At 42.0% G+C, this 15,391-nt stretch overlaps 1 protein-coding gene across 7 annotated transcripts in view; it reads right to left on the minus strand.

Moving 5' to 3' along the window:
- The window catches only part of LOC129818327 (microtubule-associated serine/threonine-protein kinase 3-like), a 170,842-nt gene that overhangs the window by 58,787 nt on the left and 96,664 nt on the right, over nucleotides 1-15,391 (minus strand). For 3 of the 7 annotated variants that reach the window (XM_055874102.1, XM_055874101.1, XM_055874105.1), the window contains one exon: nucleotides 11,068-11,148. The exons of 2 other annotated variants lie outside the window; for them this stretch is intronic. In XM_055874102.1, coding sequence (XP_055730077.1) covers nucleotides 11,068-11,148 — 81 coding nt within the window. Of the gene's footprint in view, nucleotides 1-1,432; nucleotides 2,109-11,067; nucleotides 11,149-12,743; nucleotides 13,380-15,391 lie in introns of those variants that run through there. 2 more of the 7 variants (XM_055874106.1, XM_055874104.1) reach the window with 2 other exon arrangements.

Consider the following 15,391-nt stretch of genomic DNA (forward strand, 5'->3'; position numbering starts at 1 on the left):
ACAGACAATGCTATGCCAATTGTGCGCCGCCCTATGGGACTCCAAATCACGGCCGGATGTGATTCAGCCTGGATTCGAGCCAGGGACTGTAGTGACACCTCTTGCACTGAGATGTAGTGCCTTAGACCGCTGTGCCACTTGGGAGACCAAAATACTTACTGTAAATATATTTAAAACCAAATATCTGACAAATGGCATGAGAAATATAGCATACATAGGAAATATGAATCTTAAAATAAATATTTTGACTCACGTAGTATTTTACTGGGCGACTTTCACTTTTAGAGTCATTCTCTATTAAGGTATCTTTACTCTGACTCAAGTAAGAAAATTGGGTACTTTTTCCACCACTGCTCACATAGGACAACAGCCCTCCCATCTGTTCTCCACATAATCAAATCAGTTATCACTGATATATACATGCTTATTCACTCAAAGCACTAACCAGCAAACCATATATTTCGGTGAACTTTGACCCTGCCCATTTAGGCTACAATCAACTACAGCCTCTCTTAATTTGTTTCAGTTACTCCCAATCATCAATGTTTTTATACAGAAAAAGACCCCTGGTGATTTTCAAATGAAAGGAATAGATTACACAGCATAGTACAGCATGTCCTGAAAATACAGAGCAGCGAGGACATCCATTTCATATTAAGCTGTTCTTTAATATAAAATAGGTCATGCCGTGGATTATAAATATTATGAGTTTCAGAGGGACTGGACCAAATGCACTAGTTTACACAAAGAACTGGGGGAAGAGCGCTATATAACTTACAATCCTCTGGACGATGCAGTGCTACAGTGATATACTGGCACAGTACTATGAAAGGTACTTGTATGAAACAAACTCCAACGACAATCTTAAAGACACACCTACAGTATTCATGGGAAGAGTCTGAAAAAACAATTATATTGTGGCTTATGTTCTAATGAGGTACCAGATATGAGATACCAGATGGAGACAGATTCATAGGAATCTGTGATAATCTCAAATAATATTCCTAAAAGTCGACACTCCCTCCCTTATTCCAATTTAAGGAAACATGGTAATCATACTGTGTTGGTAAACATCCTTTATAGAGTGCATGGCCCACAAGATACTGCCTTGATAGGAATCAAACATTCCCCCAGCGTTACAGCGCCACAAGGCTCAATCACACATAATAGGGAAGCAGCAACACCCAACTTACGGTGCTGCGTTAACGTCATCCCATAACATCTCAGATGACCCCAACAAGGCAACAACACATTCGCTACTAGTCATTTCCTGGTCTGTCCAATTCAAAAGGTAGAAGAAAAAGCTTGGATTTCTACCAAACTCTGAATTCTTCAAAACACTCTGGCTGCAGGGTCCCAAGTAGCCTACATATGACAGAAGAACCAAACCTACACCCACTGAACAAAACATACTGATTGTCATCATGGTTACCTTTTTGATCGTCTGAGCATGGCCCCGCTGAGAAAGTGTGGCATGGTAAAGTTGGAGAGCACCATCCACAGACTGGAGTCCGACATTGTGCCAAAGTCATGCCAGCCTCCTCCAGGAAGTGGGACGTGGGATCTCAGAAGACCCGGCGAAGAGAAGCGCCGGGTGTCAGTGACATGGCGGTGCGGGGCGAAACGTCCTCTACAACAGTCCCAGCGACAAGCACCCCTACTCGAACAGACACCCTCCTCCTCCAAGGCTGCAAACTTACTCTGCTGTACGGGCACATCTTCAGCCAGCTGCGGCATACACACACACTGGCAGAGCAGACACTGCAGCGTCCTTTAACTGCTGTCTCAAAACCCAAAAAGTACTCCAGGGATTGCCAACACTAACACCAGGTGGTTATATGCCTCAACGACAGGGACACCTTATAACAGCATACTTTTGCTTTTCCTGTCTGTGTATATCTGTATCCCATACACTCACTCAACCTGCTCTCCCTCTACCAGTTCAACATGCTCCATATCATGTAACAGGCGGCATCTACCACTCCGCGTCCCAGGCATGGGGAGGGGTTAGTGCGGCGCTGCATCATCAGCAGACATTGCGGTGCATTCACAGCTTTCACAATCTGGCTCCCCTCCAAAATGTCCCATGGGCTGGCCGGTCATAAGCACACAGTCTTGACAGTTGGCTGCTGAATTTGGCTGAGATCAGCCTGCATGTGTGTGTTAAAAGGGGGGCTGGGCAGGCAGCTGGGTAAGAGGAGAGGCATACAGCCACATGATCAACAGCAGATAGAATGGCGTCAACAGTGATCTTAGTCAGGTTCCTGTTACACAGTGTGTCCTCCACCTGAGGATCCTGGTGAGATACCTCTCCCTGAGGGGAAACACTGACACTCATTGACACCCAGTCAGGGAAAAAGGATGGGAACCAATAACGGGACACGGGCATTGATTACTCACTGACGCAGTACTCCAAAACAGTGGCCAAAGTACAACCATAGTCTTTCCTGGAACCACGTTACCTAACCAGGAAGAAATCCTGGCCCTATCTAGCTGTAGATAGTCTTGTGTTTGCATTGCACGGAGACTTGCTATGTTTCTATCGTACAATCATATGACCTGGCCAAGAAAAAGTCACATGGTCTGTAAAAACCCAGAGTCCCTTGATGATAACAAGGTCACATGGTCTGTAAACTCTGGGTCCCTTGATGATAAGGTCACATGGTCTGTAAAAACTCAGGCTCACTTGATGATACAAGGTAACATGGTCTGTAAAAACTCAGGGTCACTTGATGATAACAAGGTCGGATGGTCTGTAAAAACTCAGGCTCACTTGATAACAATGGTCTGTAAAAACCCAGGGTCGCTTTATGATAACAAGGTCACATGGTCTGTAAAAACCCAGGGTTCCTCGTCAGGACCTGTGATACAACACGTTCCTAAATTGTGAAGCAATGATGCTAACGTCAGGTAGCAATGCAGGACTCTCAGCCCCGCTCAAAGCTCTGTGTCCCAGTAGAGCCATGTGACAGGCACATCCCTACTCTAATTATGGCTTTGCTCCGCTTCTGGGCTCCAGATAAGTGAGGGTGATTTCAAAGGCACAAAGACTTTTACCGGTACACTAGTTGTTATTAGATGGAGCTCTGCAGACTAGTCCGAAGATAAATTTGAAGTCAAACATCATTGGAAGTGCATTCATTGCGCAAGGATTTCTATTGGTTAATACATTATGTTTCTGCAGCCCGTCATGGACTTTGACAGATATGCTGACTGGTGTCTGATGGTAGCATTCGTAACTGCTGGTTATACAATCTAATATACACAATTGAATTGTCATTTTATAAACACAATTCTAAATGTATAGGAATGCTGCTAAATTCTGCTTGGTGTTGACCTGAAACTACAGTGTCAATTACAAAATCTTCAACTCAAAATCTGCAAAATCTGCATCCATGTTAAATTATACACTTGAATATAGTTCCGAGTAGTAATGAACAGGGTCACAAGATGACAGAAAGGACGGGATCAGTTGGATAACAAAGAAAGCACTATCATGTAGGATCTTCCTTTATGTGCAATCAGTGAAAGCATTACCATGTTTATTAAAGACTGATTTAAAGAGTCTAAATACAACATCTGAAATGAATCTGACATATGGTCATGAGGAGAAGATGTTGCAGATGATTTTGAACATCAGCGTTACATATGCGAAGAACGGGTTGTTAATATATTCAGATATTCATTCAGTGTGGTTAATATTAGGGATGTCTACGAGAGCAAGTTAATAGGCCCCTGTGGAGTGGATTTACAGTGGTTTAAATGTACACATAAAATATTTTTTATATGTCAATAACTTAGCCCTTCTCAAACGATGTTAAAGACATGTACCATGTGACTACATTTTTGTGTATTTTACCCCCTTTTCTCCCCAATCTCGATCTTGTCTCATCGCTGCAACTCCCCAACGGGCTTTGGAGGTGAAGGTCGAGTCACGCATCCTCTGAAACATGACCTGCCAAACCGCACTTCTTAATACCCGCCCGCTTAACCTTAACCAGGAAGCCAGCCGAACCAATGTGTCTGAGGAAACACCGTTCACCTTACGACCAAGGTCAGCCTGAAGGCACCCGGCCCGCCACAAGGAGTCGCTAGAGCATGATGAGCCAAGTAAAGCCCCCCCCCCGCCCCCCCAACCAAACCCTCCCCTAACAACACTGGGCCAATTGTGCGACGCCCTATGGGACTCCCAATTATGGCTGGCTGTGATACAGCCCGGGATCTTACCCGGGTCTGTAGTGACGCCTCTTGCACTGCAATGCCGTAGACCACTACGCCACTCGGGAGGCCAGAGAATAAGATTTTGAAGCATATTGTATCATATGTGCTCCTACTGGTATAGTGTGGCATCTTTGAAAGCATCAACGTTCTTTTCCGAACTCTTCATGGACTATTGTGATAAGTCCAAAGACATTTTTTTATTAAATAAATCTGACTTTTAGTCCATGAGAATACGTTTTTTTATGATTATTATAAGCATTAGCGTTACAGAGTCAAAAAGGTGAATTGTTAAGTTTCACCCAAAACATTTTAGACGGTAATGTCTTTGCTGACCCCCAAAAAAATTCAGGTTGACAGGACTTTGTGGAGTGGATTTACACAGATTTAAGTGGACAAATAAAATAGGTTTTTCAAAGAATTTCCACATTTCCAAGGAGGAAAATCTATCCTGACAGACCTTATGGGTCCTTGAGGCAAATGTGTTCAGCATTAGGAAAGACAACTACATACAAAGTTTCATGTCTCTTTAAGTGAGACCGCTTATAACAGCACCACCTATAGGCCAATCTGTGCCATTCTTTTTTAAATTACTCATGACCTGACGTGCTAATTCTCTTGCCCTTGATTTACAGTAATGGGCTGCAAATATTTTAGGGAAAATTATACATTCTGTGCAGCACAGCAATTAGCCGAGTAGACTAATCTCTCCTAATTCATTAATCCTGATTAAAGTTCACTATGTTCTCTGGAATCACTGTGAAACATTATTGTCCTGATGGCTAAAATTACACATAGGGGATGACTGACACCAGACACTTGACTTCAAAGGATTTGTACTTAAAATGGATTAGCTGATGGATACCCAGCCTGCCTTTGCTGGTTAGCCTAGCGAGTCTTCATATAATTTGCTCATTGACTGGTTAGCATTAGCAAGCTAATGTAGCGACTGATTTGTCTTTTGTTACTTAACGGGTAATCTCTCGTGGACAGAGCAAGTATCTGACCAAATAGGCAAGATTTTATTTCTGAGTTAAGCGACGTCATGTCTACTTAACAGGTAAGCATGACCACTAGTAAAAAAAAATCAAAACAAGACCATACTGTAAAATAAATGTACATAGTGACAATGTCCTGCTGACAGGGTAAACAAACTTGAGAACACTAACTAGCAGTACCAGCTAGCACTAAACTAGCTCTGACAAGCATGCTAATGTCTGAGGTGTTCGCCATACTTGTCAGTGAAGACCTTCCCATTGGTTACTCACAATGTGACACTAAAAACAGTAAACAGGAGACAACACAGGGCATACTTATGATACCCATTCAAGTAAAGGTCAATTACAAGGTCAAATTTCAAATAAACAAACATGCCAACATTTTTGATAGGTAAAGTAAAATGCAGATAGAATAAAACAGTATCAACGATGTGATGATTTTGGAGATCCTCACTTTCCTATATATTCTCAATTAAGAGGTTTTCTAGTTTCAACTAGGAACATTACAACAATAATACTGTATTGCACAAATGCTGCAATCTTTGTGAAATTGATTCACTTGAACTTTAGGCTTCTGCTCCTCTCAACAGAAATGTAATTGTAGTTAGCAGCACAAGGTGGTCAGAGGTGATGTGAAGGGGCGTTGTGCTACTCATTAATGAACACTTGGCTGTCAAGGACTTTGTCTTTCATACCGTCTGTATATTGACAATTGAAAGTATGTCTGGCGTAAACACATGCACTGCCAATGGCTTATAGGAAGTATAGCATATTCTATAAAGAATATTCATGACAAACACCATAAAAATAGTATAAATGACGACATTCCACTCCAAACATCACCAACAGTAACCACAAACGCATTTACACTACAACAGTGACATGAGCATGAAACTGACGCATACATGTGCCTTGTCATCACAGTCTGATGCATATATTTATCCAAAATAAGAATCATTTCCTAAATTTAGCATGGATACTCTTGAACTTGAACTAAAATCTGGGGCCTCATTTATAAAAGTTACGTAAATATCTATGTGGATCATTGCTAAAAATACAAAACACACCGCCAACGAAGGAGTGGCTTCGTAATAAGCATTTCAAGGTCCTGGAGTGGCCTAGCCAGTCTCCAGATCTCAACCCCATAGAAAATCTTTGGAGGGAGTTGAAAGTCCGTGTTGCCCAGCAACAGCCCCAAAACATCACTGCTCTAGAGGAGATCTGCATGGAGGAATGGGCCAAAATATCAGAAACAGTGTGTGAAAACCTTGTGAAGACTTACAGAAAACGTTTGACTTCTGTCATTGCCAACAAAGGGTATATAACAAAGTATTGAGATAATAAGTATTTGGTCAATCACAAAAGTTTTTCCACCATAATTTGCAAATAAGTTCATTAAAAATCCTACAATGTGATGTGATTTTCTGGATTTTTTTTCCTCATTTTTCTGTCATAGTTGAAGTGTACCAATGATGGAAATTACAGGTCTCTCTCATCTTTTTAAGTGGGAGAACTTGCACAATTGGTGGCTGACTAAATACTTTTTTGCCCCACTATGTAAATGTGTTCAGTTTTTAAAAAATTAAAAAAAGTCAAACATTTCTAAAAACCTGTTTCTGTTTTGTCATTATGGAGTATTGTGTGTCGATTGATGAGGGGGGGAAACAATTCAATATATTTTAAAATAAGGCTGTAACGTAACAAAATATGGAAAAAGTCAAGGTGTCTGGCTACTTTGGGACTACATAATGGCCAGAAAAGGTGAGGAATTTACTCTGCAATGGTTATGAAAATGAAATGGATAGGGAATGTATTCTTATGTCTAATTATTATTATTTTATTTAACTAGGCAAGTCAGTTAAAAACAAATTCTTATTTACAATTTTGGATTCTAAAAAACAGATTTTCGCTCTTCTTACTAACGTCATTTGGCTGCATCTTGCTATGAAGCGATGTTTTCCTTTTTGTATGATTAAGCGCGTCATCATATCCCCCATTAACACAAAATACCAGCTTGCCCGGTTGCAGTAGAATACTTCAACCACTAGAAAATGTGCGTACGTATGGTCTGAATATTGCCTGGAGGTAAGGAACGTTTTTATCAATGCCAACTTTAGCGGGAAAATGTTGGAGTATATTTTGTACGTACGGAACGTTTATGAGGCCCGGTAGCCTATCAATCAAACATGTTTCTCAGAAAGGATGAACTCCTTTCCCCTTTGTCCTTCCCATCCCAAATAAATTGGTGTAGGAGGGGAGAAGACGAGGGATTATGGAAACATTAATGAACCAGAATGGTTAATACAACAAAAGGAGGGATCGGGCTCAATGACCCTGCTGAATATGTGAAACCAGAGGAACCTACCCCAGGAACAAAAGGCTGATTCAGTGCAGCTCGGCAGGCGACAACAAGATACAGTGAAGAGGACCATGTGACCTGCTATCTCTGAGAGCATTAGTGTGCCGAGAGGAGAGAAAATAAGGACTGAGGGAAAGAGTGAAAAGAGCTAAAATTGAAGGGGAACAATCTGGGAGACAGCCAAGTCCCCCTCCTCCTCTGTCACTTCTCCAGGTGATACAGACTCCCTTTGAAGTCTTGACATGAATCAGCCAGAGTAGCAAGCAGCACAGGCTCACTGACCAGAATATACTTATATAGAAACTATTGACTAGGGCTGGGTTTGGCCAGAGACATCACAATACGATATTATCACGATACTTTGGTGCTGATACGATATGCATTGCGAGTCTATATTTACCACGATTCGATACTGCAATGTTATTGTGATTCGATGTTCCAAACATACTGCTCACGAGATGTCTGCTGCAGAGGGACAAGAGAGAGCCATAATAAAAACAAATTTTCCTCAGTGGTGAAAACATGCTGGCTTACCATTTAAAAAGAAAATTGTGGCCAAGCTACAGGAGGATAAATACTGAAGTTGTGGCACAGGTACAGACAACTAGCGATAGCTAACGTTAACTACCTAGCAAAAAATGGTGAACAAGAAAGTATAATACATCAAAAGGAGGAATCGAGCTCAATGACCCAGTTGAATATGCAAAACCAAAGGAACCTACCCCAGGAACAAAAGGCTGATTCAGGGCAGCTCGCCAGGCGACACATCAAGAGACAGTGAAGAGTTAGACTGTTTTCTCTGCTACCGCACGACAAGCGATACCAGAGCGCCAAGTCTAGGACCAAAAGGCTGCTCAACAGCTTCTACCCCCAAGCCATTAGACTGCTGAACAATTCATAAAAATCGCCACTGGACAATTTACATTGACCCCCTCCCCCGTACACTGCTGCTACTCTCTGTTTGTTTGTTACCTACGCATAGTCACTTCGCCCCCACCTACATGTACAGATTACCTCAACTAGCCTGTACCCATGCACACTGACTCGGTACCGGTGCCCCCTGTATATAGCCTCGATATTGTTATTCTTATTGTGTTACTTTTTATTTTAGCCAACTTGGTAATATTTTCCTCTTCTTGAACTGCACTGTTGGTTAAGGGCTTGTAAGAAAGCATTTCACGGTAAAGTCTACACTTGTTGTATTCGGCGCATGTGGCAAATAAAGTTTGATTTGAAGGGGACAGAATGACCTATCTCCGACATTATTAGTGTGAAAAGCGAAGAGGTGAGAAAATAAGGACTTCGGGAGAGAGAAAAGTTAAGGGGAACACTCAGGGAGACAGCCATGTCTCCCTCCGTCACTTCCCCAGATGATACAGAGACCCTTTGAAGTGCTGACATGCATCGGCCACAGTAGTATGAAGCACAGGCTCACAGACCAGGTAGTTTCTACAAGACTAAATTCTGCTATTGACGAGGGCTGGGAATTGCCAGGGACCTTACGATATGATTATATCACGATACCTGGGTGCCGATACATATAGAATCCCAATACATGTTGTATCACAAAAACATGTTGGCTATTCATTTAAAAAGAAGATTGAGGCCAAGCTACAGTATAGGCTGAGAAATACAAGTTTTGGCCCAGGTACAGCCAACTAGTGATATACATGGGGCTCTATTTTCACCTAGCGTTAAGCCAGCTCTAGTGTCAAACGCACACTCTTTGGGAATTTTGACTTGATAAAGCCAGCACTCTGAAGCTGGTCTTAGTAGTAATGCAATTGGTTACGGTATCAATTTTGCCAGGAGGCACACAGTAGCCTAATCAATAGCTGACTAAACTCCACTCCAGATAATCAATAATCAAATACAATTTCCTTGTTGAGATTCAATTGGCACATGCGCATCTGCGCTGAGATGCCTTCTTGTTGTAGTATGGATTTCTAAAAACAAAGGCACGCAACTACCGAGGACAAACTTAGGTACAAGGTAAGCATTTCAGAATTTACATTTTAGAAGTATTGACCTTAGGTGAAAAGATGTAGTCGGAGCTAAATTCCACAAAGTCTCTGCTCCACTCCGTGGGTGGAGTTCATCAGAAACTTCATTCACCATGGAGTGGAGTCTATAAAATGTTTTATAAAAAAATAATATCACAAGAAGCAAAACAGTCAGACATTCCCGTTGTTTCTTTACATTGGACATTGTTGTTGTCCATGCAGCTTCTGTGAAAAGTTTAGCTTGCTTAAGCAATGTACATTGAATGAAAAGTGTCAGTGACTGTAGGAAGTCACTTTGTTTACCTTTCATTTACATTTTAGCCTTTTAGCAGACGCTCTTATCATAGAGCGACTTACAGGAACAATTATGGTTAACTGCCTTGCAGATTTTTCACCTAGTTGGTTCAAGGATTTGAACCAGCGACCTTTCGGATAATGGCCAAACGCTCTTAACTGCTAGGCTGCCTGCTGCCTGTGGCAAAGTCATTAACAGGCCATATCATGCGATGGTAAGCTAATCTTATTATAACGTTTGGGCAATGTCCAATTGTCCATGGCTCGAACATGCAATGCCTTTCTGAAAAAGCACATATCCCCACACACTCGTTCAAAACAACTGGTAACTCTGAAAAAAACAAGGTCAAATAATGACGTCAGTTATCTTCAGGTCGGAAAGTTGAAGCTATAGAAAGAGTCAGAGTCCCCAAGTTGGAATTCTGAGTTGGGTGACTGTAGCTAGCTACGTCTAAACAAAAGACTCCATCCACTATGCAAGTAACCATTTCAATGTAACTGTTACCGTTTACAACTTCTGTATCCTGTGCATGTGAGAAATACACTTGGATTTTATTTGATGTAGTGTGTGTTTACATGAGACGGTAAAATGTGAAGAACCACATGACCTGCATCAGTCAGATTAGGATATAGGCCAAGGGCTAGATGAAGTGTATATTTACTACTACTTTTATTTACTAATTTCACCACTTTTATTCTTGAAATCTTTGGTTGTTTCCTACACTGAATCCTTAGAGATGGGTGGGGCTTAAAAGGATGTGAACGATGCTGAATGGGAGTAGACAAAGAAGAGCTCTCTCCGGGCCATTATCTCAAATGTGGGGTTACAAGTCTATTAACTTTCAAAGCACAATTACTTTCCCATTGTTCCTCAACTGCAGTGTATGATATACCATTTCCTAGCTCGGAGCCTCTACTTTCATTTAATGTATTTAAAAAAACACTATTTAAAATGTTGCTACATAGGACCAAATCCAGGTGGTGGGTCACATATAAGCACTGTGTCCTCCTCTTCCATCAAAGCTGCTCCAAAGGCAGCATATTTCAGAGAGAAATCCAAAAACAGACTTCTGTCAGAATAAAGAGATGATTGCATGCAATTTCGACTCAATCATTCACAATCCAGCATGATTTGTTCCTCAACCCCCAAAAACAAAATGGTCTTGATGGTCGAAAAAGAGCTTGTAACGCTTACCTCCAAAAATGAAACGCGTGCAGCGGGCTGAGCGGGCTGCAAGGACTTGTGGGTGTCGGGCTCAAGCTTCGGGGCGTGAGGCTGGAAGTTAAATGTAAGTTTTGTAAATAGTGATTCCTTTAGCACACGAAATTTGCACAGGACAATGGTTACTCTCACTTAGATGGCCTGAGGGGATTTGGGCTGATGTATGCAAACACATACCCTGTTCTCCTAGCTAGCTTGTATACATTTACCACAGCATAACAAATGGTCCCCTTTGAAATGACACAAAATGGTGTTCTGGAAATAGGTTACCAAGGTACTTGTCTACTCACACAACACAGGTTTAACTTCTTAGAGGATTAAAAACTGTTTGGTCCTTGAGGTTTGATTGGTTTAAGCGATTATAATAGAAAGGGTCCAAACTATCCACACAGAGGTGGAGAGTGAAACCTGAAACAGGTACACAATGAAACCAACTCCTGCTTGAAATCGGAGGAATTAATAAATGCTATGAGAAGGCAATCATGTAACGTAGGCCTTCTTGTGTTACTTTTGGATTGATTAGATTTAATAAAATATTTACTAAATAAACTAACTCTATTTCTTGAACGGCACTGTTGGTTAAGGGCTTGTAAGTAAGCATTTCACGGTAAGGTCTAAACCTGTTGTATTCGGCGCATGTGACAAATAAAATGTGATTTTTTTCTACCCCTTTACAGTAACTTCACTGGCAACGAAAGAAAGCTCACTTCTTAAAGGTCTTCACTTTACATGTGATATATATCTTTTAGCCCTCCAAACCAATGTTAACTGAGTTATCCAAATAAAAAAATCTGTCAGACTTTTACCTGCTCTCATGGCAGTTAGTAGACAAAATCTATAATGATTAGCAAATAATAGTATCTCAACAGTATCAGTAGTCCATGATTAAACACTGGTATTGTTCTATAGAGCTGATGAATTCAAAATCAAACCATATTGACTTTCCTGTCAGTAATGACACTGAACTGGATCTAAATGAAATGAGTAGGCAACGTATGTGCCTACAGAGCAATACCTGCACTTGCGCTAGCTTAAGCCTCGGAGGACGCAAACAAACATGTGCCTTGGTGACCAGATAGCCACTGCCTTCACGGGTCATTACACTAAGAACTAATCTGTGTGATGTGCAATAGGAAAACAACAGGGCCATAACAAAGCCTGTGTTGTTTGAGTCTCTGGCCGAGCAGATTACTGTGACTGGTAGTAGGCAGGAGCCATTAGCCAACAAGGCCTTGGGTATAAGACTACTCTACTGCCAATCAACTTAACAATCATGCCTCACAAATGCATGCCATTTAATAGTCACACTGTCACAATGATTAGTGGTGTGTTTCGGTATATGTGCGTACGTCTGAGTGTGTTTGTGTGTGTCAGTGTGTCGTCACAACCAAACAGAGGTTGTGCGGCAGTCCTCTGCTCGACACGCACAAACACACAGTCCCTGTCGCTAAATAAATGCAGAGGATTTGACATCACACATCCTGCTGCGTACGCTGCTACAGTACTGAAGCTGTATGTGGCAATGCTGCATAATGCTCACCGCTTGTTGTAGCTACAGAGAAAAAACAACAACAAAAGGTGCAGCAGCAGGGACCAATGAAGCCGTCTGCTGCAGTGTGGAGCAGAAAAGAAAGAGGGAAAATACTCACTCCAATGTCAGTCCTGGAATCCTCAGCCTCTCCCGCTGGGCTTTCATGGCTGAACTGTGCTCGCCCGCTCTATTGTGCACATGATATATTCACACCACTCAGCCACAGAGCCACCCCGCTTATCCTCTACCCTGCACTGAACTGACAAAGAGCCAGAGCCAGTCACCACCATAGAGGAAGGGGGCTAGCCTAACCCTCTCCTCCAACAACAAAATGAGGGGGAGGAGGGGAAAGAAGAGGGGAAACGGCAACAACACTGCAGCTTGTTTCGTGTCCTTCCACCACGTTCCACCTTGTGGATGTCAGAGGAGATCGTCAGCCTGAGGTGGCAGGGAGGGTGGGGGAGCACAGAGGCAGCACAATACCCCCTTTTCCCCTCCCTTCACACTCACCCTCCCCTCTACTTTGTAAATGCTCGCGCTCACTCATTCGCGTCTCCTCCACCCCTTTCTTCCACTGACTGGTGATTCACTATAGCAACATCATAGCTCAGAATGTATTCATCCTATATTCTGTCTATCCTTCTTCATGCCAACCTATACAGTATTGCTGTCCATCCTTCTCATCCTCTATGCAGTCTATCCTTTCCATCACATCATCATGACTGGTCCTGACATCGCAGGGTGTCCTCACAGCACACAATGTCACTGCAGGGCTGCATTCATTTCCATATCTCCTCCATTCAAAACGATGTCATTCTAGAAAATGTGCACCCTACATTTGTCATTCCTAACTGTGGATTTCCAACATCCAGAAGAAAGTAATATATGAGAAGACATGAGCAGTCATTTTGGGGGAGGGCAAGAGCATGCCTCAGAAGGCCAATAATATAGTGGGAAGTTCCCCCAATACCCTCCTCCTGCCCCCCACCACCCCTGCAGTGCTTTAGTACACCCCTGGGGCAAGTGCTTATTCACCCGATAAAACACACCCTGACGTGCATCATCCGCCTTTTACTCTTGTACAATATGTATTGCTAAATAATCATGTGTACTCTACGTAACATATGCCGCGTCAATAACTACATTATTGATAGTCTATCATGATGATAATATACTGTAGGATCAATTAGAAAACAGCCAAGAAGAGACTTTCAGTCACATCAAAGCATACAGGGAATTGGGTCTTTAAATAGCTGTGAAATACACTAATGTACTGTATATAGGCTACGCAGTAAAGTATTCTGTAGTCTCAAATGTTTCTCTGGAAGCACATTCGATATAGATTGAAGAGAGAAAAAGTGCCGGCCAACAGTGCAGTCAACTGTTTCCAGGACTCCTTCCAAACAGCCTATCACAGAGTGCAGAGCGAAGCAGACAGACAGATAATGCACTAATGTTGCCGCTCTTCAGAAAACCTAGCAATTGTTTCTTACCGGGAGCAAGGTTTTAGGTAAAAAGCACTTTTGCAGATGACAGAGCATTGCATCGGCTGCAGCAGTAGAGCAGGCAGGTGGGGAGAGCAGGCAGTAACTGGGACGTGACAAGGTATGTACCTCTAGTACATCAGAACTAGGGCAGGCAGAACTCAAACCAAAAGCCGCTCCAAGATCCACTCATTCATTTTGTAGCGTAGCAACCTAACATAGCGACTCCACAACTGCAGCCTGCAACACTTACTCAAATGAACAATCTGGTTCATTCAGAGTTTAGATCGTGGCTCTTTTGAAAGTAGGTGACAGTTGAATAAATGGAGGACATTAATGGGTTCACAATAAAGACAATGAACAACATATGAGCAAACATACACCATTGATATTAGAGGTCGACCGATTAATCAGAATGGCCGATTAATTAGGGCCGATTTCAAGTTTTCATAACAATCTGTATTTTTGGACAACGATTGTGGCTGATTACATTGCACTCCACGAGGAGACTGCGTGGCAGGCTGACTACCTGTTACGGGAGTGTAGCAAGAAGCCAAGGTAAGTTGCTAGCTAGCATTAAACATATCTTATAAAAACAATCAATCTTAACATAATCACTAGTTAACTACACATGGTTGATGATATTACTAGTTTATCTACCGTGTCCTGCGTTGCATATAATCGATGCAGTGCGCATTCGCGAAAAAAGAACTGTCGTTGCACCAATGTGTACCTAACCATAAACATCAATGCCTTTCTTTAAAATCAATACACAAGTATATCTTTTTGAACTTGCAAATTTGGTTAATATTGCCTGCTAACATGAATTTCTTTTAACTAGGGAAATTGTGTCACTTCTCTTGCGTTCCGTGCAAGAAGAGTCAGGGTATATGCAGCAGTTTCAGCCGCCTGGTTCGTTGTGAACTGTGTGAAGACCATTTCTTCCTAACAAAGACCGCAATTAATTTGCCAGAATTTTACGTAATTATGACATAACATTGAAGGTTGTGCAATGTAACAGCAATATTTAGACTTAGGGATGCCACCCGTTAGGTAAAATACGGAACGGTTCCGTATTTCACTGAAAGAATAAACGTTTTGTTTCCGGATTTGACCATATTAATGATCTAAGGCTCGTATTTCTGTGTGTTATGTTATAATTAGGTCTATGATTTGATGTCTGAGCGGTGGTAGACAGCAGCAGGCTCGTAAGCATTCATTCAAACAGCACTTTCGTACATTTGCCAGCAGCTCTTCGCTGTGATCCAAGCATTGAGCTGTT

The sequence above is a fragment of the Salvelinus fontinalis genome, chromosome 21 (assembly GCF_029448725.1).
Source record: "Salvelinus fontinalis isolate EN_2023a chromosome 21, ASM2944872v1, whole genome shotgun sequence".
In the NCBI taxonomy this organism is placed as follows: domain Eukaryota; kingdom Metazoa; phylum Chordata; class Actinopteri; order Salmoniformes; family Salmonidae; genus Salvelinus; species Salvelinus fontinalis.